The 26,988-nt window shown below is 34.2% G+C and overlaps 1 protein-coding gene across 10 annotated transcripts in view; it reads right to left on the reverse strand.

Moving 5' to 3' along the window:
• Positions 1-516: 516 nt before the first annotated feature.
• Rbm26 (RNA binding motif protein 26) overlaps positions 517-26,988 on the reverse strand; it is a 64,265-nt gene continuing 37,793 nt past the window's right edge. For 3 of the 10 annotated variants that reach the window (XM_028771012.1, XM_028771005.1, XM_028770974.1), the window contains exons 14-22: positions 26,466-26,537; positions 19,951-20,076; positions 19,553-19,627; positions 17,985-18,152; positions 16,325-16,429; positions 12,240-12,440; positions 9,323-9,409; positions 3,485-3,598; positions 517-1,816 (exon numbers count right to left, since the gene is read on the reverse strand). In XM_028771012.1, the coding sequence (XP_028626845.1) occupies positions 1,727-1,816; positions 3,485-3,598; positions 9,323-9,409; positions 12,240-12,440; positions 16,325-16,429; positions 17,985-18,152; positions 19,553-19,627; positions 19,951-20,076; positions 26,466-26,537 (1,038 nt within the window). In that variant the 3' untranslated portion in view covers positions 517-1,726. The remainder of the gene's footprint in view (positions 1,817-3,484; positions 3,599-9,322; positions 9,410-12,239; positions 12,441-16,324; positions 16,430-17,984; positions 18,153-19,552; positions 19,628-19,950; positions 20,077-26,465; positions 26,538-26,988) is intronic. The other 7 variants (XM_028770998.1, XM_028770989.1, XM_028770981.1 and 4 more) reach the window with 3 other exon arrangements.

A 26,988-nucleotide genomic window follows, 5' to 3' on the forward strand; every position in this document is an offset into this window, starting at 1 on the left:
ACCTGTTTGGTGTAAAGAGAAGAAACGTGAGCCTCTGCCAATTTGGCATCTTTCACGACTACTAAAAAGAAAAGAAAACAAACTTACCTAATGAATCAGAATAGCACACAGTAAACATACAAGAAGCTACATAAAAATATACCACAGTCTAAGTAAACTTAAAGTCATTATTTTAGCAAATGGAACCTGAGCCTGAAATTTTAAATATAATTGTGTACTAACTGCAAATCAAACATTCCTATAAAATATTGGCATTAAAAAAACATACAACTATAACCCCAAGTGTAAGGGGGAAAAGACACAAGTTATATTAAGGTCAAAGACTGGTACTGGTGAAATTAGTTTTTGGTTGTGTTGGTCCCCAAATGGAGAAAGGAGTTTTGTTAAAATGTGGTTTAAAAGAAAAAAAAAAAATCACTATAATCTTAAGAAGTAGCAATACTTGAATATAAAGATTTGAAAAGATATAGTAACCTAGTAATCTTCTACCCTCACCCTCATTCTATAAAGAATATATTTTCTGTAAACAGTTTAGTTAACTTTCAATAATTATATTCACGTGATAGAGAAATTCACTTTAAAAAGTCACAGTATTGTTGCAAATGTGAAAGATTTTTATATAAGTATAGTAAATGCACACTTAAAATATCAGACTGGAACACTTACCAAACAGTGTTTTCCTAAAGTAGTATCTACAGTACATTTCTTTATTCATACATCTTCAAATGGTCAAGTTTTCTCTCATACATCCAAAATGTAATATGAAGTTGTCTTATTCACCAAATGTTAGCGCTACTTGAAGTCTGGTTCCAAACTAATCAGCCTGCTTTTAAATTTTAAGACATCTGTTGAAAATTTATATGATCAAACCAAACTGAAGTGGTATAAATTTTAAACATTGGATTGCACATCATTGTAAAGGTACCAGTAACCATTATTGTTTAGTGATTATAGCTCCTTTTGATCGTTAGGGGGAAGGCAGATCACCATCTGGAATGGTCTGTTTCATTTCTCTTTTTTTTCTTTTTTTTTTCTTTTTTCTTTTTTAAAATCAAGGAACATTGTCATGAATTTTTTCTTTGTCATTGCTTTTTTTTCTTTTCTTTTTTCTTTTAAGAGACCATTCCACTTTATTTTTAGCATCCAGATGCATAAGGACTCATGTAAAGCAGTCATACACCATTATCATTAACACCCATGTGAGAAGATACATACACAAATCCAACAAGCGGCTAGTACACAGTAAAGCCTAAGCACACGACTATGCAATATGATGAATACATAACTTGAGACTTAGTTAGCGTACTATGTCATCTATTCATTTTTGAAAACATTCATTAAGATTTTAAATGCAAATTCATTCCTTATTTGGAGTAAGACAAAATCCTCTATGTTATAACAAGTATTGGGTCATAAGTATTCAAATCTATTCATTAATTTACAAATAACACAAAGAATTCTGTAATGTTCAATAGAAGTATGTAATAAAAACATTGCATATGTCCTATTGTGATGTCTTTAGCAATCGTTTACTGAAATAAAATGCAAACATCAATCTTCAAAATACAAGATCAGAAGGTAGTTTTCTTCTCTTTTATCTATTTGTGAAATCCATCGTCATCATATTTTACCAAAAATTGTTTTTACAAATATGTAAAAGTACATTAGATAATACTAATGAAACACAGGTAGAGTTCTAGCAAATGCAGATCAATGATCAGTCAAATCATCTTCTCCAAGAACGAGATTCATTGTCCTCTTCTTCTTCGTCATCATCTTGAAGTAATGAGTCATCCACCAAAGACTCTTCCTGAAACTTTAGGTTAAGATGTATTTAGGAATTTACCCAAAAAAACAAACAAACAAACAAACAAAACAAAAAAAAAGAAAAAAAGAAAAAGAAAAAACAAAAAAAAAAGAAAGAAAAAAAAATAACACTTTTAAACACTGTTCTCTCTCACGAGTTGAACACAAAATGGTTACTTCTACAGCTAGAACACTTAAGAGAACAAAGTAAAGCAGCCTTGTCCATTTCATCTCTCTACAGTACCTGGTTTACTACTCACATGAAGTGAGCAACAAACATCAAAGGAAGTAAGCTTCAATACATGCCACGTCTCCTCTCTAACAAATCATGCCACCTGCTGCACTGCAAAACACTGCTCAGGGCTTCTTTTAAAAAAGAATACATTTTCACTGATTTACCCTAACTCTCAACACTCACCAAGTTATAAAAACCCTACTACAATTTCAATTGACTATATATGAATATCTTAAAAAAAAAAAAAAGAAATTAAAAAAAAAAAAGCAAAAACCTCTGTCTTTTTCCCATTCCCTTCACAAAAGTTTCTCAGGCTGCTTTCCCAAACTTTTCAAAATACCTAATACCAGGAGCTCTCCTGCTTTTCTCCCCATTCAATTCAAACTCATGGAAGGACATAGGTATAATCTAAAATATAAAATGACAAATCATGTACATGAGTTTCAAATACACATTTATTCTTGCATTTGACTATGGATATGCGTAACAGATTTGAAATGCTCTGCAAACAAAGTGAAGCAGAATTATGGAATCTAACAAATGTAAAACAATCTTTTAATTTCTTTACCTTACCTTATTTTTACTTCTTCAAATTTTTTATAACTATTTTCATGATTAAGAAAATCAGAACTGTGTATTTTAAGTCTTTAGGGCTTTTTAAATTCACTATCCCTTCTTATCCTGCCATATCTTTTATCCTAGTAGCTAGGGTTACTTGGAAAAATTGCAATCTCCCGTGTCTATCCTGATGCTAGAACTCTTCTGAAAGTGCCTTTTACTTTCCTAGCCCTAGCATATAGGTACAGAACACTACTTTATTATTCAGGGCTCGGCTCTATTGGCAATAGACCTTTAAGATTATTATAGACAGACACAATCATTCCTTGCTGGGGGTTCCCACAGCATGTTGTTCAAATCTGCATTCGGCACATCAGTATGCCTGTCACTGTAATTTGTTTCTTCTGTTTCTGCCACCACCCTCCTTTCCAGATTATAAGCTCCTTGATGATAGGGACCGTGTCTTATTCATTTTGTGCCTATCACAAAATCTACCACATAACAGGTAGTCACTCTAATGAACTAAAGCAATATGAATTTTAAAAGAAGGCTGAAATGTTGATACAGCAATTAAGTAAAATAAATACCCTAGAATTTAACATATTATTACAAGATTTCCTGTGGATAAAAATCTAATGAATAATTATTATCTTCTACAGTAATTGAAAATTGATATATCACATGTTATTTTGAGGTTAGCAATCCACAAGTCTTCTCATTAATCCAGAAAATATAAAGTTGTCTGCATTTATCTGATCTCCCCTGTCTGGAATATGGTTTAGGAATAAAATATTATGTTAAAATCACAGCCATTTTAAAAAAAAATCAACTTTTATAAATGAACTATGAATAATGATGGGATAACAAGTGAAAAAAAAAACATACTTCCTCTTCATCAGGTTCAACCTCTTCAGTTTCCACAGCTGACATATTAGTTATTGGTTTATTCCATGCCAGTTTTAAATCCTGCCCTTTGAAGCGAGCTCCATGAATTGCAGCCTAAAACAATTAAGAATATGGGAGTAAAGAACATCAACAATTTCTAGTGAAAAATTAAAATTGTTAATGTCTAATATTTAAAGAACTAAACTCAAAGACTGTTGCCTTTTGTTTTGCTACTTGGTCACTTAGTCTCAATTTACTGTTACAATTACTACTTTATAATTATTTATTTCTTAAAAATCATACTAGTGATATACAATGTTTTTAAAGTAAACAACAATTTCTCATAATCAACTATCATTTCACTCCTAGCCAAAATTTGAGTAGGAAAAAAATTACAGTAAATTACAACTTACTGATAACTACAATCCCACTACACATCAACATTTTGGCTCTAGCTTCTAAACCAATATCTATTTTAAGATCAACAGAGCAAATGAATTTTACATGCTATATAGTAATTAACTAGAAATCTTTAACAAAAATAAATTTGCATATAAAAATGTCACATTTTCAAATTAATGATCAAAATCACTGCAAAGTGATGCATAACTAATGCAGAACTATATAAACACCTTAACAAATGGGAAAGGTAACAACTCTACAACTCTGAACTTTCCTACAGAAAGTACAGTACTTCCTATAAAAACACTTTATAACTCATGACAGCTGATTCAAGGAATGGTCAAGCCTAAGTTCTTCCTAAAGTTAGCAGCTGCTTTGGAAAATGCCACATTTAAAGTAATGTGAATGGACATAAATCAGTGTTAGTAACATTTTAAAATAACTCTTGGTCCCAAAGATATAAAACTCAAAAGTACAGAATATGGAGTGTAGAAACAATTACATATTCAATGACATTTGAACGAGTTATGTGTGGTATTAATGCTCCCATGTACAAATTTTAAATCTGTACATATAAATTTATCAGAAATTTAAAAGACTTCATGCCTATTAAAATTCAGCTTAGTTTTTAGTTAATGCTTAATCACAATGCAACACAATTTTAAAACATACATTGAAGCTGGAATCATTACATAAAGTATATCAGATACTCTTAAGAAATGACAAATGTCACATACAAAATATTTCTAAAACTTTTTTTCCTATTTATTCAAAAAAGGAAATGTAAAAAGAACAAAACTGTGACCAGCAATGTCTATAGTAAATCTGGGTGTGGAGTTGTTTTTGCTTCTTAAAATAGGTCTTTGTTGTGTACACCATACCTAGACTCACCATCCTCCTGCTTCACCCTCCTACTCAATAGCAATATAATTGTTTAACACTACAATAACAGCTCACTGACAAAAATGTCTAATGACCTAATTTTATCCATTTCTATATTCAACACACATTCAACATTCAAATTTGTAAGGTGAATTTTTAACTTTATATAGTTTTAACTTTTTTTTTAACTGGAGGGAGTCTCAAAAGACCTTGAAAACATTACCAATGCCATAGCTCTTGAGTACTGCAGTGACTCCATGATAAGACTCCATTGCTGAAGATAACTACATACTTTGACTGCAGAACAAAGAGATTGATCCAAAAGCTAATTCCCTGATGACTAGTAGAATGCTGAAAGACAACTATGTAGGCTGCTGAGGAACAGATGACATCAATGGTCTTCCTTATCACTGGACTCTGCATGCTAATTCTGACCTGCCAGGAAACATATGCCTATTGGTATAATAGTGGCAAGACTACTACAGGGAAATTACTTGCTTTCTAGTTGGACTTCAGGCTACTCTACAGGTGGGAATTGCATGTCTGGTACTGTAAACTGGACAAAAGTTCATGGCTGGGAAGGTGAGAAGTCCTTGGATGGAGCCTACTGTTAAGTTTGTTCAATGGTCACACTGTCAAATCGCACCTGAAATATTTTGCTCATATTCACAGACCAAGGTTGCTCTCAACCTTCGTCAGAAAAGCTTCTTTTGGCAATAAAAATAAGCTAGTAACTGGTCAAAGTGCTGAGAATCAAAGATTGAGTGTACTCAATCTTTAATGGGACATTTTTATCACCCCCACGCCCAGACACCTCTCAAGGAACATTGTGTAAGAAAATGTTAATGCTGGAGGATGACAAGTGTGTGAAACGTTGTCTGTCTGGACTTGACCCCACAGCAGCTCTGATTCCTTGCTCAAAACCAAGACAGCCCAAAGTCCCCCGCAGATAAAGTATTCTCCAGATCTCACACTGACTCAGAAGCTATCTGCAGTTGAAAGTTGCTAGGGAAGCAAGAAGCTTTTTTTATTGAGGATAGTGCTACTGCCAGGTTTCCCATTCTTCTGTTGGTAATCTAACATTCATATACATATGGGCAGCAGTAATAGGACAGAATCGGGTTATCAAAAAAAAAAGACAAAAAACAGGTAATGATTCTATCAAGTTAGAAGGACTTGTCAGGAAACCTGGTCAAGTGCCAGGTTTCTACCCATGTCTACCTCCCCAGTAAGGAGATTACAGACTTCCACTTGCCATGGCTAGAGCAGGAGATAGGTCCTCATGTCTTCCATAATAAGCACTTTATTGTCTCAGCCATCTCCAAAGGTACTTCTGCTTTAGATCTGTCTCTGTCGTGTGTGTGTGTGTGTGTGTGTGTGTGTGTGTGTGTGTGTGTATGTACAGATGCCACAAAGGCCAAAGGAGGGTGTCAGAACCCCTGACGCTGGAGTTATGATCTGCTACGTGAGTGCTGTGAATCAAACTTGAGTTTGCTGAAGTGCTCTTGTTGCTGAGACATCTCTAATCTTGCTCTGAGTTTTTCTGAGGAAAGGTCGGGGTTTTGTGAAGCCAGGCTGTCCTCGGATTTCCCATAGACTTTAGCTAACAGATATTTTGTTTTTCAGTTTGAACTTAAATTTTAAAACTTAAAAATGAGATATAATGCCTTGATCTTTGTTGTCATCTTTGTGGGTTGCTCCCCAACCCCCAGTCAGTTGCCCAAATAACCATTTAATAATGTTTTATTTTGTGCTCCCCCACCCTGCACCCCTGAGACAGGACTTCTCTGTTTAACAGCTGTGGCTTTCCTGGAACTCCCTCTGTAGACCAGGCTGGCATCAAATGCAAAATTCCACCTGCCTGTCCTATCCCAGTGCTGAGATTAAAAGCATGTGCCAACACTTTATTTTATGCTTTTAAACAGCTCTTGTGTGAGCCTTTAAAATTCATATATATGCAGTAATGTTATTCTTATAGTAGTTTTACCTTGAAGTATAATTGGGTATAGAAATGTTCATTGAATTGTCTACAAAAATGGACCAGAAAATAAGGCCATTAGCAAAAGTTGAACTTCCTTTTCTCAAAAATACCAACCCTTTATTTATCCTGTATCCATGTTGTCTTACACTTTTATGTAAGAATCTTTTTTATTTTATAAAATGCTGATGAAAATAAGTGGCAAACATTTATTTTATATTCTTTCTTAGGCAAACAAAATGTTTCATTTTTATCTCTGTGAGTGTAGACCAGGCTAGGCTGGCCTTACACTCATAGAGATCTGCCTGCCTCTGCCTCTGGAGTGCTGGAATTAAAGGCGTGTGCTACAACCACCTGGATCAAAAAAAAGTCTTAAGAAGACTTAGACAAAGAAGAGCCAGACTTAGATCTTAGATCTGGAGGTGCAATGAAGGGGTAGAGAGCTTGTTTAAAATGCTCAAAATCCTGAGCTTAATCTGCAGCATCAATGAACAAAAGCCCTGATTTTAAAAGATAACTCTAATATCGGGAACTCCTATTTTGCAAAATAATCTCCTCATGCTAATATCTTCACCCCATAACAAGATTATTTCAGGGTTCCAGCTGAACACAGTATTAAAACTAATGAGATCTAATCTTTCCCCTGTTAAAATGCCCTGAAAGAAACTTTATAAATAAGCTCTTAGCAAGCTTCAATTATGCTGGCAGGTGTGTTCACTTAAAAGCATGACATAGCAACTTAGGTATGTCAAAAAACTCATTTGACTATCAACTTAAAAACTTCACAAAGACATCTTCATCTTCCATTCACATATGCTTAATTATTTTGATATAAAAGCAATGACAAATAGTTAACATTGTCTTTATAGTGTCTTAACAAATCCACAGGGCAAAAAGCTCACCCCAACCCCCAACACACATACATCCTTTTCCCTGCTACTCTTTGGAGCTATCTTGCAGGATAAAGTCCTTTCCACATAAACACGAGGACAGAGTTCAGACCTCTAGTACCCATGTAAATGCCAGGAAAGCATGACAGTAATTACAGAAGTAATCCCAGCATTAAGGGGATCCTTACATCAAGCTGAACTCAGTGAGAGTTGCTCTTCACAAGCACACACATGAACACACATGTAGGCATACCCACAGACCTGTGATCACACAATGTAAAAAATGCATGCATGCATATACACACATATACATTGAAGATACTTCTGGGCTTTTAAAAGACAATTCAAGTGCACATGCCTTTAATCCCAGCACTTGGAAGGCAGAGGCAGGTGGATCTCTCTGAGATCAATACCAGCCTGGACCACCCACATAGTGGCCAGCCAGAGCTACACAGCAATACCTTGTTTCCAACAAAACAAACCAAAACCATACAACAACAAAAATGACAATTCAAAGCATATAGATTATACAGATTAAGATAATGATATTACAAGGACTTTAATAGCTGGAGCCTCATATTGTCACTTAAATAACAGCAGTCTAGTCAGAAGTTTGGTATAAGATAGAGATGCTTCTCTAGAACTAAAGGATAAATAAAAGGAGTGGGCAACAGAACTATACTTTCATCTACATCTACCTTAGATAACTTTTAGCATTCATTCTACTAATTCAGACTTTGTTCTGGGCCAGAGAAAATAGTAAACACTAGAAAGAATGGTGGTTCTATGTAGTGACAATTTTAGAATTTTGGCCTCTTTAAAAAAAATACAGAAATAACATGTTTTCCTTTTAATCCTGGGTCTGACACTATGAGACAGTCAGAAGCAGCTGATTATGATTTGACTTTGCAAGGGGAAGGTGGTTTCTACAACTGTGTGACGTGTGGAATTCTGGGTCATCAGAGAGTATAGAAATCTAGGACTCCAAGAGGTGGGGTTGGTGGCTGGTGGTGGTTGTGCTGTGGTTTGTGTGTGTGGTATGTGTTGGCTGTGGTTTGTTAGTAGTTGAGTTCGGAAAGAAATTAGATTCAGGGATCTAGCTCTCTCAGCCTCGCTCTCTCTCCACTATCCTTCTTTTCTCTCCTATATAGTGAGAGTGAGTGAAACTGTTGGGAAAGGGTAAAAAAAGAAGAACCTACAAAGTACAAAGACCCGCTCCTTTAACCTCTGTAAGAAGAACATATAACATGTTCAAGTTAATATATCTTAAAGTCAACTTGGTGTCAAATTTTATACATATTATATTTATATTATTACAGATTTCCTAAGAAAATAAGAATATTTTTGTGGGCATAAATTTGCACTTAAAATATTCTACCTTCTGTCAGTACAGTTACTTAGTAATCTGAAAAATAATTTATATTAAAACTTAAGAAAGGGCTGGAGAGATGGCTCAGCAGTTAAGAGCACTGATTGTTCTTCCAAAGGACCTGAGTTCAATTCCCAGCAACCACATGGTGGCTCACAACCATCTATAATAGGATCTGATGCCCTCTTCTGGTGTGTCTGAAGACAGCGACAGTGAGCTCACATAAAATAAATAAATAAATCTTTTAAAAAAAAAAAAACTTAAGAAAATACTGATCAATTAAATCTCAAGTTTTAACAAATTATTTTTATACTTACTGCTTCTGCTTCTGCTCTTGTCTTGAATGTAATTATTGCATGAAGTGAAGAGTCATCAATCTGACAATCCTCAATTTCACCAAATTGCTGTAAATTAACAAATTATTTCCTAAAAGTGTTTTGAAACATCTAAAACCCCCAAGGGCATTAAAAGCGTAATGAACATAATCTAGAATTCCTAATTATCTATCATGAGACAAATAACTCATTACACTTAGTCTTATCTTCCAAGCTCATCTCTAATCCTATACTTTCCAGAATTAGCAACATTCAAATCTATTTGAGTTCTAATGAATGAAACACTGGTTAAAGTCTTATTACTCCAACCTCAAGACAAGGTAGATTTGTTCTTAAACAGCGTACTCAACCATCAGAACAAACCATGAAATTCTAGAATCATTTCCAATAAAAGGAGGAAAAGGTTCAGAGAACTTAAGCAATTTTTACAATTAGTCAAGCAAATTACGAAAATGAAGATACAGGACTTTACCTTACAAGTTTAACTTTGACTAAAACGGGTTCACGTACTATGCATTACACTATGGCAAACAAAATTTAGAATCCTTAAATACTAAGCGTATTGCATTGTGCCTGATCAGAGTTTGTTGCTTTTTACCCCCACATAAAGATTTGTGTAAACAGCAATTTTACCATACAAGAATTAGTCCTTTATACATTATTAATATTTTTCCTTCTCATTCCATAATAAAACTACAACCATATACTAATTAAAACTACTTTAAACTTGAACAAGTTATTTAATTTCTTCAAGGTTTTATTTCCTCATCTATAAAATGGGCACAATAAAGGTTATTCTTAGTGTCAATTTGACTACATCTGGAATTAACTAAAACCCAATGGCTGGTCACACCTGTGACAAAATTATTAATTAGATTTATTTGAAGTGAGAATAAACACTTTTTGGGACCTGGATCTTTGAGGTAGGATATATATCTTTAACCCAGATATTCTGTACAAAGTTATACCTTTAATCTAGACCACACCTTCCGCTGACAACCTATATAAAAGATATGAAGACTGAACAACTACTAGAATCCTCTTCATTAGTATAGGCAACCACTGCTGTCCTAGCTGGAACATTCTAATACATCTTCTTTCCTTTCTCTCTCTCCCCCTCGCTCCCTCACCCTCGTCCTATGTGGACCATTCTAATAACTCTCTCTCTCTCTCTCTCTCTCTCTCTCTCTCTCTCTCTCTCTCTCTCTCTCTCTCTCTCTTCCCCCACCCCGTGTGTGTGTATGTGTTTATGTGTGTGTGTACATAAAATCATTGTAAGTTCTAGTCTTCTAGAGAAACCTGACCAAATCAGTGTTAATTCAAATTATTCCTAATATCCCCTTTAAGTTTTAGCTGTTTTTATTACTACTATTACTGGTCTCCCTAGATAAAAATTTAAAAGCATTTTGCTAACCACAGTTGTTTTAGCTTCCTGTGCTTAGTGATAAAAAGATGAAAAAGCTAAACTCTGAAATGTGTACCCTTGCTTTACACTAGTATTTTTCATGTATAAATTTCAACTAACTTTGAGAACTCAAAATCTCCGCTTATGAACAATTCTCAGAAAGAAATGAATATTTATTTCTCAAGCCTCTTAGTCTCAGCAAAACATGATTACAATGAACTCACCTTGTTTGGATTATTTTCACACTTGATTGCTACCCCTAAGTAGCTGAGTACCTGTATGCAGGGCACTTAACTGTCTGGATCTCCTTTCCTTTGCAGAAGTGGGAACAGAGCAGGGGAGAGCTGGGCTTTATCTCCAAGCACCTTTCTAGTTCTCATTCTCTATCCCTCTGAATCCAACAAGCACAGGACTCTCCAGGCTACCCACTGGGTAGATATTAATCACTTTAGTTACTTCTTACACATCAATCATTTCTTTTATAACTTCCTTATATTCAGATAGAGCATTAACTATTAAGCTGGGAGTGTCAAACCCTAAGATATAAACTTCTAAAAAGACAAAGTCACTTTATACCACTTACAAGTTTACCTATTCTTCTAGTTCTCCATTTCAGTTTTACTAATTGTTGAACTTCCCTCTCTCATCTCTGTATCACATGCCAGGGGTAAACGTACTCCTCTCAGTCCCTGAGCTGTGTTTAATAAGCTATAGTTTATCTTAACGGACTTGTGTAAAACCAATCTATCTACAAGAAGTGAGAGTAAAGATCCAGTGATTCTTCCTCCCTCTGAAGTACTACCAGAATACCCATGCTCAGTAACTTAAGTCAGGGCAACACCACAAACTGAAATAGGTAAGATCAAAGGGGAAGGTGGGTATAATCTCTACTCTGCACATTAGTCTAATGAAGCCCAGAAGTCCAAATAAACAATGGGTGGTTAGGGACTAGAATCTGCTTCTCTTCCAAGCTACTCTATGGCCACTAGATAAACTCTCTTAAATTGTATCATTGGTCTGAATAAGGCAACTTTTATATCACACATCAAAAGTAGATCTTGCTTCAGTCCTATTCAACTCTATCAAGAGTGTATTAACAAAACTTCAGTTTCATATTTACAAATCTGAATGTTTTATATAAATGCCAATTTTTCCTTAAATTATCAATATAAACCTACTTTTGAGGTTCCTCTCTAAAACAATGAAGTTTAAAATCATGAACCTTACAGTATTTAAAGGCACATGTAGTTTAACAATAACATTTCAGGCAGTCAGTGAGTTTGAGGCCATCCTGGTCTACCAAAAAAAAAAAATTGTAACATTTCTCCCAAACAAAAAGACCCTGTTTCTATTTTATAACTAAAAATGAAACACTACTATAGATTATCACTGAATCTAAATTACATATGTCATTTTCCTAACTTTTTCTTTACTTGCATCTATTAACCTGAGTAACAATTATTAATATTATTTTGCTTTTTGGCAAGAAAGTACCGCAAAATGAGGAAGAAGATCTTCTCTATCACTCTCTGTGAATGCAGAGATCTCCAGTGCTCTGGGCCGGTGATCCACGACAGCATGCCCGGGCATGCCTCGACCTCGACCTCGACCCCTTCCCCGTCCATGAGCTGCACCTCGACCTCTTGTATGAATTCCTCTACCTCGACCAGATGAAAGAATTCCTCTTTTAGCAGCCTAGAAGGGAAAAACCACACAGGTCACACAATGTGGTAATTAGGCATTGAGATCTCTAGTCTGAAATGCCCAACTGTCCGTTTCTGAGTTTAGAGTTTCAAATTTTGAAATATTTGCAATGATTTTACTTGTTGAACACACCAAGTTTCAAATTAGAAATACAACAACTGTGTTAACTCAAGCCAAGTGTTATATCTTGGAAAATGATTCCAACTTTCAAGCTGTTTGAGATAGTATTTTGATAATCACGTAACATTAAAAATTCTAAAATAACTAAATGTACTCCCTGAAAATATTTAAAATATAACAACTTTAAAAAATATTTACAATTTCATTACATTATTTTGTGTCTCTTTCTACCATATAGGTTCCAAGGAAAAAATTTGAGTCATCAGGTCTGTCAGCAGCAACTTTACACACTGAGGCAACTTGTCTGTCACCTTACCCTTCTTCCCTCTCAAACTAAGCTCATACTCTAAGACATCAAAACACATGACAAAAAGACTGGTAACCCTGGATCTCTTAATAACACAGAATGCTGGACATCACTTCAAAAGTCAAGTTAATACAGACTACAGCATAACCTACAGACATAATAAACATATTTTTACACTGAACTATACTCTTGACTTTTCAAGTTTTATCTAATTTTCAAATAAATGCTTTAGTTTATTATCTGTTGACTTAGCTGATGTAAGTTTTCCCAAATGCATTGTTTTGATCACATCATAGAACAAAAACAGAATATTAATACTCTACCACATAATTTCTTCTGTGTAGTGCACCATTCCTTCACTCCACAAACATTCTATAGACACTTGTGTTAGCAGCCCTTGACCTCAAGAGCAATTTCAGGTTGTGCAATTGGCACAGTAATTAAAGTGCTTACATGCAAGCATTGAGGACCTAAGGTCAATCCCAAACACATAGTAAAGCCCTAATGCACATCTGTCATCTCAGCAACTGGGGAGACATAGAGAGGGAGATCCCTGGGCCTTGCTAGCCAGCCAGGGCCAGACTAGCCAAATCAATGGGCTCCAGACTCAGTGAACTCTTCCCCCACTCCAAAATGGAGCTTGAGGGCTACACTCAACATTAACTTCTGTCCTCCAGCCTCCACACGTGCATTAGTACCTGCCCACACATGCAGCGTACACACAAATACATAAGTGCCAGACGCACAAACTCAATTCCTAGACAGGTAAATTACTGAGTCATTCTTACACAGGACTTGGGTTCAGTTTCATGCACCCACATGGTGCTTGACAGTCCCAGTGGATCCAATATCCTCTTCTGGCTTCCATGGATGCAAACCATGCATAGAGTACACAAACACATACGCATACTGGCAAGCATTCATTCAAAGATAAATTGTGGGTGTAACTCCTCTAAAATGTGGCGATTAGCTGGATGTGAAGGGTAAACAAAGGCTGGAATCACACAAGACTCCTTCCACACTTCTAGTTTGGTAACTATATATACAAACTTTAGAAGCAAGATAAACACAATGATGAACATGCTGATGAGGTTATATGGAAACCAAGTACGAACATCAAGTCCTAATATTACCAAAAATAAACATAGAATCAAATAATAAGGGTAATGGAATAAGCCAAGCACAGAAGGACAAGCACTGTTAGAGTACATTTACACACTAAGTCTAAAACATCAACCTCACAGAACAGAAGAACGGCTATTAGTAAGAACTGTGCTGTGTGCAAAATGGAGAAATGCTGGTCAAAACGTACGACAGAAGGAACTGTACCATCTGCTGTACAGCATGGTAAGTGCAGTTGATCACAGTATGTGAAAAGAGCAAGAGAAGAAGTTTTTAAATGTATTTTCACAAGAACTTTAGTATGTGAGGTGATGAATAAATTACTCTGATAATTCATTCCATGATGTATATGCATATATTAAAACATGCAGTATACCATACACAGACAATTAAAAATTTTAAGATAAACAAAACAATAATTTTTTTTAAAAAAAGGTTAACTAGGCAGTGGTAGCGCACCCCTTTGATCCAAGTGCTTGAACAGCAGAGTCAAAGGGATCTCTGTCATTTCAAGGTCAGCCTGGTCTACAGAGAGTAACCCTGTTGTCTTGGAAAGGAGGGGGGTTGGGGAGGAGTGTGAGGGCATAAGATTTAAACATATCATAAGTATGCCCTGAAGAGTATTAATGACAAAACAGATGCTCCCTCAAAAGTAAGCTTCAGTAGCCTATAATTTGGAGTTTAAACTAAAAGCCTCCAAGAAATCCTATTCATATTCAATAAGACCTTTCAAAATGTTTTTGATCTTAAAACCTTTGCTCACTAATTTGTTCACTTTCTATTAACAAGGAATAGAAAATTAATGTAATGAGCATACTATGGTATCTACTGTATTACTGCATATGTGAGCACTGACTGTAAATCAAATTTGAATCATAAAACATTGGAAAATACTATTCTATCTTGGGTTGAATTATAACGAGCAAAACATGGAACAGTAAATTCTATGTTATTTATTTACTAAATTATACCAAAAAATTTTACAATGATATTTTTTTACATCACCAACGGCGTGGAATATTCCTATGAAAAAAACAGTTTTAAAATTAATATAAGAAGCCTAATATTTTGGGTCAAAATATAGGCAAAACAGATCATGTTTCAAGGGAATTCAGGTGCAGGTTTAGGACATTTCACAACTTTTTCTAATTCTCAGATAAGATGGAGCCTAGGACATGTTCAGCAGATACCAAAAGTTAAATTATTAATACTTGAACAGCACTAAACAGAGTTCTACTGTATTGTAAGGCAAGAAAAAAAAAATCAGTGCAACAAACTTAAAAAATATATACTCACCAGGCATGGTGATCCCAGCCCTCGGGAGACAGAGGCAGACAGATCTGAGTTTGGAGGCCAGCCTGATCTACAGAGAGAGTTCCAGGACAGATAGGACTACAGAGAAACCTTGTCTCAATAAATAAATAAATAAATAAATAAATAAATAAATAAATAACCAAACAAATGTACACTCAAATTAAGTAAAATAACCTAAGATATTAAAAAAAAATACTATCTCAAATTATGTTAGGTAATAGTAAATACAGACACTAATATACTTTCATATTTTATAACAGTTTTGCTAAATACTAACCATCCATGGTTTGTAATAGAGATCAATTGCACTAGAAGTTTCTCATATAATAATCATGTAACTAAATTATAAGTTAGTTTATTCTCTTTTAAAACACCCACAGCACCATCTATAGGCAAAACTTAAATAAGCACGTTTTCAACAGATTTACAATGCTGCTCTTTGGCAATTCAGCACACCGTGCTTATATGACTTTATACATACAAAGACTCTCCATACCAGTACCTCTAAAGCCCAATTATATTTAACCCCAAGAAAAAAACAACAACAACAGAAAGAGGACTAAAGTTCAGTAGAAATGGAGGCACTAGGGTGTTCAAGCAGAGGCAGTGTGTCAGCAAATACCAGTTTCTCAAGCCAGCACAAACTCTCAGAGGGCCACACTTCTAAACTCAGTCCCTTGAGACCACAGAGTAAAGGGAGAGAACCCATTCCCATAAACTGTCCTCTGACATTCATAATCAAATTAACAAGCAAATGTTAAAGTATTTTTTGAAAATTACTTTCTCCAGTAGTTTAGTAAAATCAATTAGCCTGTTTCCTCATCTCTATCCTAAAACACACACACACACACACACACACACACACACACACACACACACACACGAGGTTGGGGGGAGGGAGACTATTTTATATATATGGTAGTAATTAACCAGAACCAAAAACCATGTGTTCATGTTAACCATAATTGTATCTCCTTCTTTCAAGTGAACTGTGTAGCCGTGAAAAACGTACTTCCAGCTGTAATTCTGTATATTTTCTCCTAAGTTCAGTGACTTCTTCTCCGGCCTGCATCTTCTTGTATAAATCCAATTCTGTGTCAAGCAATTCTTTCTGCATCTGAAAGTCATTAATGTTTCAAATAACTATTAATAATCTGAGCTTATGTTAACATTTTTCTCATACTCACTCCTGAATCCCCCCCCCTTTTTGGTACAGGCTAGTTATACAGTCAGGATTCTCCTGTGTTGGCCTCAAAAAAGCCAGGATTTTCAACAGTTTTTTCTATTGCCAGTAATATCACTCTAGTTTGTAAGCTTTCTTATTCCTTTTATTCTCATTGATTTCCCTAAAATTCACTAAAACCATAGCCAAGTGTGATTTCATGAACTAATAACATGATAATGAGCTAATATACTATGGGACCAATGAGTACTATGAGACATAAATACTATGTCTTTATGTAGGTAAACACAGACATCTTATCTATATTGGAGGATAAAACACAAACAAATGATGGTGGTTACACACAAAAAGTGGGGTTAGGGATGGTGTATCAGGGGTTGAGGTTTGAGGTGGTAGAGAATCCTATGTATATCTTTTATACCATGTGAGTTATTAAAAAAAATTAAAAAGTTAAACTAAACCATTAAAGAATGAGGTGAGGAGAAAGAATCCGAAGCTGAAAACTAACTAAAATAGACTTAGCTTTATCTAATTAGTAGTACTCACAAAACGAAATAAAAGTTAATCGACATCATAATCTGACTTAATCTTTAATGAAATATAACTAGTTAGTAAGGGATGTAAATAAAATTTGAATCCAGCTTAAATGTTGGAAACAGTACTGCAACAATTGTGGAACTATTCTGAATGGATTGTGAGTCTACTTGAATGAATAACTAGATTTATGTTATGAGGCCAAGTTGTCATCATGGAAATTGGCAGTAAAATATGAGCTTTAAAAAAGAATAACCATGTAATTTACATTAAAATTAGAAAAATCAATATGGCTTCATACATATACATAGATGAACTATACATATTGTACCTCCTCTTTTCTATCATCTGAAAATATTGTGGTCATTTGTTTGGATCATCTAGATTAAAACACCTAAGTTTTCCTCTTTGCGAATAAAATCCATTCTGGACAGTGATGCTGGGTTACTTCCTGTCAATAGTCTTTTATATCACTAATTCCAATACATAGTTCTTTGCCACATAATCAAGTAATCGTGTCACTTTGTCCTCAAACTACCTTCCCAAAATTATGCACAAACATTTTCTAATAGTTGGCTTTACACCTCTAAGACTAGGACAGTTGTGAATAATCAGACTGTTAACAAACTATATATATATATATCTCCTTAAAAAATAACTTTTCATATTTCTATTTTAAAGCTCTCTCTTCTTTAAGAGTTATTTGTATTTATTATGCAGGGTATTTTGCCTGCATGTATATCTGTTCACTATGTGTGTTCAGTGCACTTGGGGGCCAAAAGGCAGCATCAGATCCTCTTGAACTGGTGTTACAGACAGATGTTAGCTGCCAAGTGAGGGAGTTGAACCTTGATCCTCTGGAATTGCAGCAAGTGCACTTAACCACTAGACCACCTCTCCAAATCCATGTTTGATATCCTGAATAAGTAGTCGTGTGAATAACAAACCAGGATACCTGAGTCTTTGTTTTTATACTTTTTGGAAGACAGCGTCCAGGAGATGTCGATTTAACTTCATCTTTCAACTTGGTAATATTTTTTGTCAAAATCTCTAACGTTTTCATTATTTCTGCTTTATCTTCAGACTTCATGGTTTTGTTTTTCTCTAGTTTTGAAATTAGCATCTGGCAAATTTTAAAACAGAAGTTTAAGAGACTTACAAGAGAAAACAATTACAGTAAAATAGGTAAAACAAATAATTATCACATTTAATTTATATGTTCTCAACAAAACTGTCATGACAGACTTCTAGTATATAAAGATAGAGGAACAGACCTGGTAAAGCTAACAGCAGCTTAACTACAATCAGTTTACTTTGTGAAAAACTTTTATTATTATTTTGATCTGGATCAGAAAAGTAGAACGGGCCACCACACAGAATTATGTTCTCTACTTACAACAGCTTCAGCTCTTTACATAAAGCGCTGTGCCTTGATAAGGTCTAACCAAAGTAAGAAAAGGCCGTACTTCTAATCTTAAAGGAGGTTTGAGACAGTCTTACTCTGTAGCCTAAGCCGGCCACAAACTGAGCAATCTGACAGCTTCAGCCTCTCCAGGTACTGAGATTCAATTTAAGGCACAACTGTAAACCAACAAAACATTGTTCCTGTATTTTTACATTTTTCTACCTAACACTCATTACAAAACACAACCAAGAAATGACTTCTAATTAAATGTCATAAATCAGAGCACTCTGCCCCCAAAACTGTTAGCCAAAAAATACCAGCCACGTTAAGTGATATTTTTTACAATTTACTTTGTAATTTGTGTGTGTGTGTGCCTGTTGTATGAACAAGCAGATGGACACAGAGACCAGGAAAGATTGTCTAATACTTTATAGCTAGAGTTACATACAGTTGTGAGCCAACTGACACTGGTTTAGGAACCCAAACAGGTCCTCTGGAATAGTAAATAGCAAATACTCTTTAAATATTTAAGCCATCTCTCAGTGTCCCCAAAAGTTTTTTTTATTAATCCATCACATTAAAAAGATAAAACAGGAAAAATTAAATTAATTCAGTAATTTAGCCCAGTATACCAAAATGTACATGTTAGCAACAACAAAAAAATTGTTGAGTTTTCTTTCTTCATACTACATCTTTGAAATCTGTTGTGTAATTAACATTTTCACCTCAATTTGGACTAGACACATTCCAGACGTGGCATTTCACTATTCTATTGTATAACACAGGAATAGGGGGTCCAAATTATTTAAGTAGATATCAACAATGAGAAAATGATTTTATTTCATTATGCACTGACCAAAAACTACTATACAGTAACAGAGCTAATTACTTCATGATGACAACCAGTTCCACCTAAACTATACCCATCACTTTATGTAAATTTCTTCAACTCCAATGCTAATGAATTAATACATAATGTTGATGATACATTTATTAACTTTTTCAGTTTTATCACTAATAATTATAGTAAATGTGCTTCTCACTGTGAATTAAACAGATTAAATTCACTAAAAATAACCACACTGATAATTCTGTCAAATTTAATTTTACTATTTTACCTTCTGTGTTTCAATGTGCTTTTCTAAAATTTCTTGCTTCCTTTTTCTTACATCCTGCTGAAGTTTCAGTGCCTCCTAAAAGAATCAAAACTATCATTTGAGTATAACTAAAGATCAATAAAACAATAACAAGAGAAAAGTTTTAACTGAAGCAACATGGCAACAAAATGTGTGTCTGTAAAGCTTAGACCACACAGACAGGTTTCAAAGATGAACCAGAGGAAACTTCCCTTCACAGAAAAAGAGTGTAAAAGAGTAATTATTGTGACAGAAGGAAAATCAAACCATCCAGTTTGACCTTGTGGTAAGTACTTTAACAGATACACAAACAGGCATGCACATACCAAATGAGGAGGGCTTCCTACGTACAAATTGTATGTTATATTGTCTGTGCTTACCTGCTTCTTTTTCTGTGCTTCGTTATTATCAACTGCAGGGGTAGACACTAGTAAGGTTTTTTGTGCAGCCTTCAAAGCAGCTGGATTGTACACTGTTTTTGTAAGACCAGTGGAAGTAGACAAGACCTACCAACACAAATTCAATTTCTTAAAAACAGAGTGTTATCAATCATCAGTAATTTCTTAAGTCTTGCTTTCTAAGAAACTCCAACTTTAAAGCATTTCTGCTTAAAATTAAATATTGAACTAAACGTATTATATAGTTATAATGACATTTCGTGAGTCTTTAAATGAATGGTATGAATGAGTAATAAGCCGTATAACAAACAAACAAACAAACTCCTGGTGACTTAATACCTATAACAAAAAACAAGTAACAAAAAAAGCAAAGCCAAATATGTAAAACAGGAAATCAAAGGGAAAAAGGACTGTCATTATTATGTGGATGAATAAAGCACAGGAAGAAACTGAATGTCATCCTACAAACATTTTAATATGATCACTGTAATCTCTAGTTCCAAAATAAACGAGGTAGTCATTCTCCATTCCCTACAAGCCATTCTTCCTCCTTAAAGTGAGCTTAATCTTGTAGACCAAGCTCAGATGGAGTACAAGCTAAACCACTAATCATTTTTCTTTTCTTTCCAATACTTAGAGATTTTTATCTCTTCAGCTATGACATAAAAATATCATTGAACTTGTCAAAACAAAACCAATAAAAACCTGATGTCTCCCTTCCTATCTACACTGCAAGGCCCTAGAAACAAAGATCTAGTCTTTCTCTTCTTTGTGATTCTTGAACCTAAGTCTTTTTAATACAGAATGATGAGACTTTGGTTAAAGTAAACTTGAGAGGTGGGGTATCCTAAATGTGCTCATCTACAAGATAGGAGGGGGTTTATCTTGAGGGTATCTAAAACACAAACCCAAAGCTCTCTCCTTTGACTTGTTTTATCAGTATACTTAGTATCTAAAACAGTACAATCACACACACAATAGTGAATACTCATAAAGTAAACAAATGATTATAGGTTGAAGTGAAAAACACTTAAAATCATAAGGTTTAATGATGACAACAAAATAATAAAAGACAGTGCTGAGAGGTTACTTTTTATTTCGGTCACTAAGTTCCATGAGATGACTGGTTCTTGTAAAGATAGTATCAGCAGATTCTATAAAACCTAAGCAAGTAACCTTGTACCATGATTTTCCAAAGAAATTATTACTGCTTCTAACATCTTAAGAGTTCCTGAGCTAAAATATGATACAGAAAGATGGAAAAAAAAAAAGATAGAAGACTGTAAATAAAAAATATTACCCTATTTTTTAGCTACTAACATGTTAACATCTGATGTAGCATAAAAGTAGAAATCTGGAGACCATTTTCTGATCTTTCACCAAGAAATTAGAAGACAAAAAAGGGGGGGCAACTTATTACTCTTAATAATTCTCTGTCTCAGAATCTAAATGAAATTAAAGCTATCATTATTCTAGCTTCACAGAGCATGACATGTTTAAAAGTTAAAAAAAAAAAAAATTCTACATGTATCAAAATTTCACAGGTAATTTTCTTCAAAATAAAACCTGCCAAATATTACTAATAAATATGAAATATTAAGAAATACTTGCTTTCATTAGAAATCAAAATACAGATTTGGTTTATAGTCTAACTTCAGCGACTATTCTGGAATAACTCTGGAGAATTTCTTCAATGCTACTTTACTATGTTACAAATTGCTAAACTATATTAAAAGAAAGGATGTAACTTATGAGAAAGACAATACAGTCCACTTTTAAGTCTGAATATACTGTTTCTTCATCATGAGAATTCCCTAACAAGTTAAAAGCTATCTACAGAATAAATAACTTGGAAATCTGAGTATCACAATATTCTCCAGCATCAAATACACATTATAATAATTTGTTTAACCTAGCAATTTTCCCACTTCAGTGGATAAGAAACACACAAATCTTTCCAAACCATCTTAGCATTTTATATCAGACTAACAAGTGCTGGCTGAAGGGAGTTATCTGATGAGAACAGAACACTTCCTTGTTTCTACAAGCTGTCTCAGAATCATATCCAGTGAATTCCTTCTACAAAAACAGAATATATGATAAAAATAGTCCACGCAGCCTCAATCTCAAGGACTCCTACATACAATTGAGAAACAACAGCAAAGCACTTACAACTCTACTTCCAATAATGGTGAAATGCAGCCCTATTTCAAAGGTGCCAAGATGTAAAAGTAAAATGTGCTTAGAAATAACTGTAGGATTACAATATTGCTTTTTATTTGAATCTACTTGGTTCTAGGTTTAAATACTAGAATGGTAAAGAATACCCACATTTTTTAAGATTTAAAGTTTATCCAGGCGTGCTGGTGTATGCCTGTAATTGCAGCACCTTGGGAGCTGGAAGCAATAGGGATGGTACATTAAAAGCCAGCCTTAGCTACATATTAAATTGAAGTACATGGTCAAGGCCCTGGATTTGACCTCTAGCTCTGTCAATAAATAATAAACAAACAAATAAATAAATAAATAAATAAATTTAAAGTGAAAACAGCAGAGGAAGCCAACATATCCAACACTCAAGATTAAGTTACGAATCATAAGAACACAAAATATGGACAAAGGCCGTTACAAGTAAACACAGCACGTTTATTTTCCAATCATTTTCATGTGCTGTAATTCCATATGCTGACATATTAGCTTAACTTCTGATGATCTGACTACACTCACCTATTGTCTCAACTGCTTGCAAGTTTTATTTTGAATTCTCTACATATGTAATAATCATGTTATCCACATATAAACAGATTTCTTGCCTCTTTTTAATCTTTGTAATGGTTTGTTTAATTTTATCACTTTATTGTATTGGTCAAACCCTATGGGAAAAAACCTGACAGTCACTAACTAAATGAACATCTTGTCTCATTCCTGATGCTGGCAGTAGTGGATATGCATTATATCTCACCATTAAGTTTAATGTTAGTTCTGGTGGAAGGATGCAAACATTCTTCAACAAGGTAAGGAAGTTCCTACTTTGCAAAGTGCTAAGTATTTCAGAAATATTTTTCTAACAAGATAGTCATGCAAGTTTTTCCTTTTCCCTTTCAATGCTAATATGGTCAGTTAGACATATTCCTAATGTTAAATCATCTTGAATTTTTGGACTAAACCTTTCCTGGCCATAATGAATTGTGTATTTTATATATCACTGGAAATTGCTAATATTTCCTTTGAAATATTTGTGCCTATGTTTATAACAGGTGTTAGCTCACAATTTTACTTTCTTGTAGTATCCTTACCTGAGTTTTTGTAGCAAATATAAACCCAGAAGATGAGTTTAAAGGCAGGCCCATTATGTGCTATGATTATATTATTATCTCCTATGTCAAAGACAAAAGTCAATTCTCTCTATTGGTTCCAATGATTTTCTTTCTTCTTTTCTTTGCATTTTATATTTATTAGTGCTTTGCCTGCATGTTATATATATGTACCATGTACACTCCTAGTGCCCAAAGAAGTCAAAAGGGGGCACCGAATCCCCTACACTTTCTGAACTTAAGATGGTTGTGAATTACCATGTGGATTCAGGGAAACAAACCTGGGTCCTCTACCAGAGCCAACAAGCGCTCTCAACTGCTGAGCCATCTCTCCAGCTCCTGCATCCATAACCATACCAACTATTACTAAATGGAAAAAAAGTCTTGCTAAGAATGAGAAGAAAAGACCATTCTGTTAAAAAAAATCCTATAAAGGATTACTATAAAGCTATCTAAAATTTCATTTTTTAAATAACTAGCTCAAACTGAAATTTAATGACTTAATAATATTTAACAGCTCTATAATACAGATGACAATAACCTAAATACTATTCTAAATAAGAATTAAATAATAGAAGTTAATACCTCTAACAGGTATTTAAAATAGAAAAGATAAACTCACTTTAAGTATCTAAAGAGTTATGTATAAGAAAAATTAATATGCTCAATTTTTTTATTAGGTAAGTATGTATTCAGTAAATTAGAATGTTTATTTACAATATTGTTTAAGAACACATAGGTATTCATTTTATAACACTGGCCAAATGGAGAACTCTGGAGAGAAGAATAAGATTTAAAGCTTTATTTATAAGGTATTTTAAAGATTCTTCTCGAGAATATTAAGTACTTTTTAAAAACATCACTTAACCAATAACAAAAATTACATTTGCCAGTCTGTCTCTGTCTGTCTGTCTGTCTGTGACCCAGTACTTTGCTGGCATGGCCTCCCACTTTGGCTAGGAGAACACTTAACATCATGACTATTAATTGAGGTTACCATGTTGTATTTTGTTCCGAAATTATTTTATAACTGCTAGCCACTGGCTTCCTAACTTCCTTGCCCTGCGTTCCTGTAAACCATCCTTTACTCTGCTTCATGAGTTCAACTTTGTAATTCTACACATATAAGGAATTAACAACATTACAGGGAAACATTTTAAACAAATATCAAAGAAAAACTATTTATAATCTATAATCAATTTTTGCTACAAACCCTAGTTCCCAGAAAGTGTAGTCAATGTTTTTAAAAAGTCAATTTTTCTTGTAATAAAAAACAACTCAAGACTTGTAATAAAAAACAACTCACGAAAGTCTTCAGGAGTATGTACTAAAATATAAATAAATAGCCAACCAACCATTAAATGGGGGTTAGAAAAGCTTCACATATTCTCTCAATCTCTGGATTTATATTGCCAAAAGTGTACATCAAACCAAAATTTAAAAATCAAAAGGCTATTAGCATCTCTATTTTATAGTCAAGGGAGCTTGTTCAATGTCATCTCCGATGGCTAAATGTAAACCTGAGGTCTCTAAATGAAATGTAGCTCAATTTTACTGTACAATCTCCCATTTTAAAAAAAAATCCAAATACAAATATCATTATGAAAAGAGTTTTAGATGTGTGTATGTATGTATATATGTATGTGATTTAAAAATACTTTAACAAATGAACATCCTATGATAAACTTAGTATCTAAAGCTGGTATGCTAGGCACCAGGACATTTGACTGACAGAGTAAAAACACACTCCAAGAGAAGCATCACAAAGAAACTAGAGCTAGACAGAGACAGAAAGGGACAAAGAGTGAGCTAAAAAGAAAGTAAGAGAGAACACGACAGAAACCTTTGAAGACAGAGGACAGACACGAGACAATACAAAAAAAGGTACTCCTCAAGATAGGAAAAGAACATTGCACATCAAAACTAACAGAATAGCAACCACTTTGGAAGTGTGAGGGGGAATATGGACTGTGAACTAAACGAAGTCATTGTAGCCAATAAATTCAAATTTTCAAACATTAAAATAGCACTGACAGAATGGCAACAAAATAAAACTTAGAGAGGAGAATGACAAGACACCTAAGATACGGCATCAAAAAGCCAGAGAACTGAATGCAGTAGAGAAAAAGTGGGAGACTATGAATACTTGTAAAACACCAGGAAGGCTTCGAGACTATAGTACTTAGACAATCACTCCTAGTGGTAAGGTCTAGAAATTAAAATTAACTTCTATACAGAAAACAACTCATTTTTGGCACTAAGAAGCCCAAGAGGAAAGTCTGATATAGACTGAGATTTGAATTTCCAGCAATGCCAAAGTTTAACAAAGTAAATAATAAATCAAGCAGTATTCTAAAGAACAATGGTGGCAGGTCAGCTAGATGCCTGATTCACTTTCAACAGAAATTTCCTCTGTAATCTTCAGTCTAGAAATAACAGGGACTAGAAACCGGAGAAACCCAAGTCCTTTATGTTTTGCTAATACTCTATAGTTTCATATAACTCAAATGAAAAACAATGTTACCAGGGTAGTCCCAAACATGAAAACAGCATACATCGATTCAGAAGAAAGACCCACAAACAGGCTCAACAATCTTTATTTTCCTTCTTATTTAAAAAAAGAAGGAAGTTGTTGTAAAGCTTTATAAGGAAAACTCTCAGCAATAAGTTTAAACTGTCAATAGTAAAATAATTTATATCATTCTTCCCATTTACAGACTACTTTTAAAAGTAAATAAAGCAAAATAACTATTACGATCTACCAGTCTACCAGTAAGTAAAAGGATTCAGAAAGGTTAAGCGCACTGCCCAATCATCATGCAGTTAGTAGCAAAGAGCTGGGGATTATATCCATGGAACATTCCTAGCACATGATCCTTTCTATTAGACCACCAGAGTTTTCAATCTAAAATGCACAATGTCTATAAAGAAAATAAATTTAATAATAATAATAATAATAAAAAAGAATGGAGCACACGGAAATAAGAGAAGCAAGTATTAAAATGTTGATGTAAAAAAGGGAAGCTAAGCTAAGCTTTTTCTTTTTCAGCAAACAGGTAGGAGTAAGAAGCTACCAATACTATTAAGAAGCAGGAGTTTGGAGCTATGAGGGAAAAAAAAAAATGAAAATGCCACCTGGAAAACATTTATAAAGCCAAGACAAACACATCATGCTATTCTTACCTTTTCAGTTGCTGAAACAGATGGCTTTGATACAAAACCCAACCTGTCCTTCACAGATAACTTAGTTACATTCTAAAAAAATTAAAACGGACATATTCAGTGTTTCCCCAAACATATATTAAGTCTGTTGGGATTTTGAACATCCTGATTCTACTAATAGATACTGAGGCTGAGCATAGCAATACTAGCCACAGAAACCTGGGCCTTAAAAAAAAACAAAAATAAAACAAAAAACGGGAGAAACAAGGAGAAAGAAGAGGAAGGGGAAAAAGAAAAGAGAAGATAAGGAGGAAATACGTGTGGAAATACAAAAAGCCTTTAATATTAATTAAAAAATTATAATGTAAACTCCGTCCTCAAGTAGGTTCCTAAGGTCCCTTGCTGGAATTTTATATTAACAAGTAAAAACTGCACATTTTAAAATAGCCTTGAATATTTAAAATATAAGCCTGCTTCACAAGCTGAAAAATAAGTATCACTCATTCCTAAAATATGTTTGTAAGTATATACATCATAATTAGTG

Source organism: Grammomys surdaster, unplaced genomic scaffold, assembly GCF_004785775.1.
Source record: "Grammomys surdaster isolate TR1022 unplaced genomic scaffold, NIH_TR_1.0 65, whole genome shotgun sequence".
NCBI classification, from domain to species: Eukaryota; Metazoa; Chordata; class Mammalia; order Rodentia; family Muridae; genus Grammomys; species Grammomys surdaster.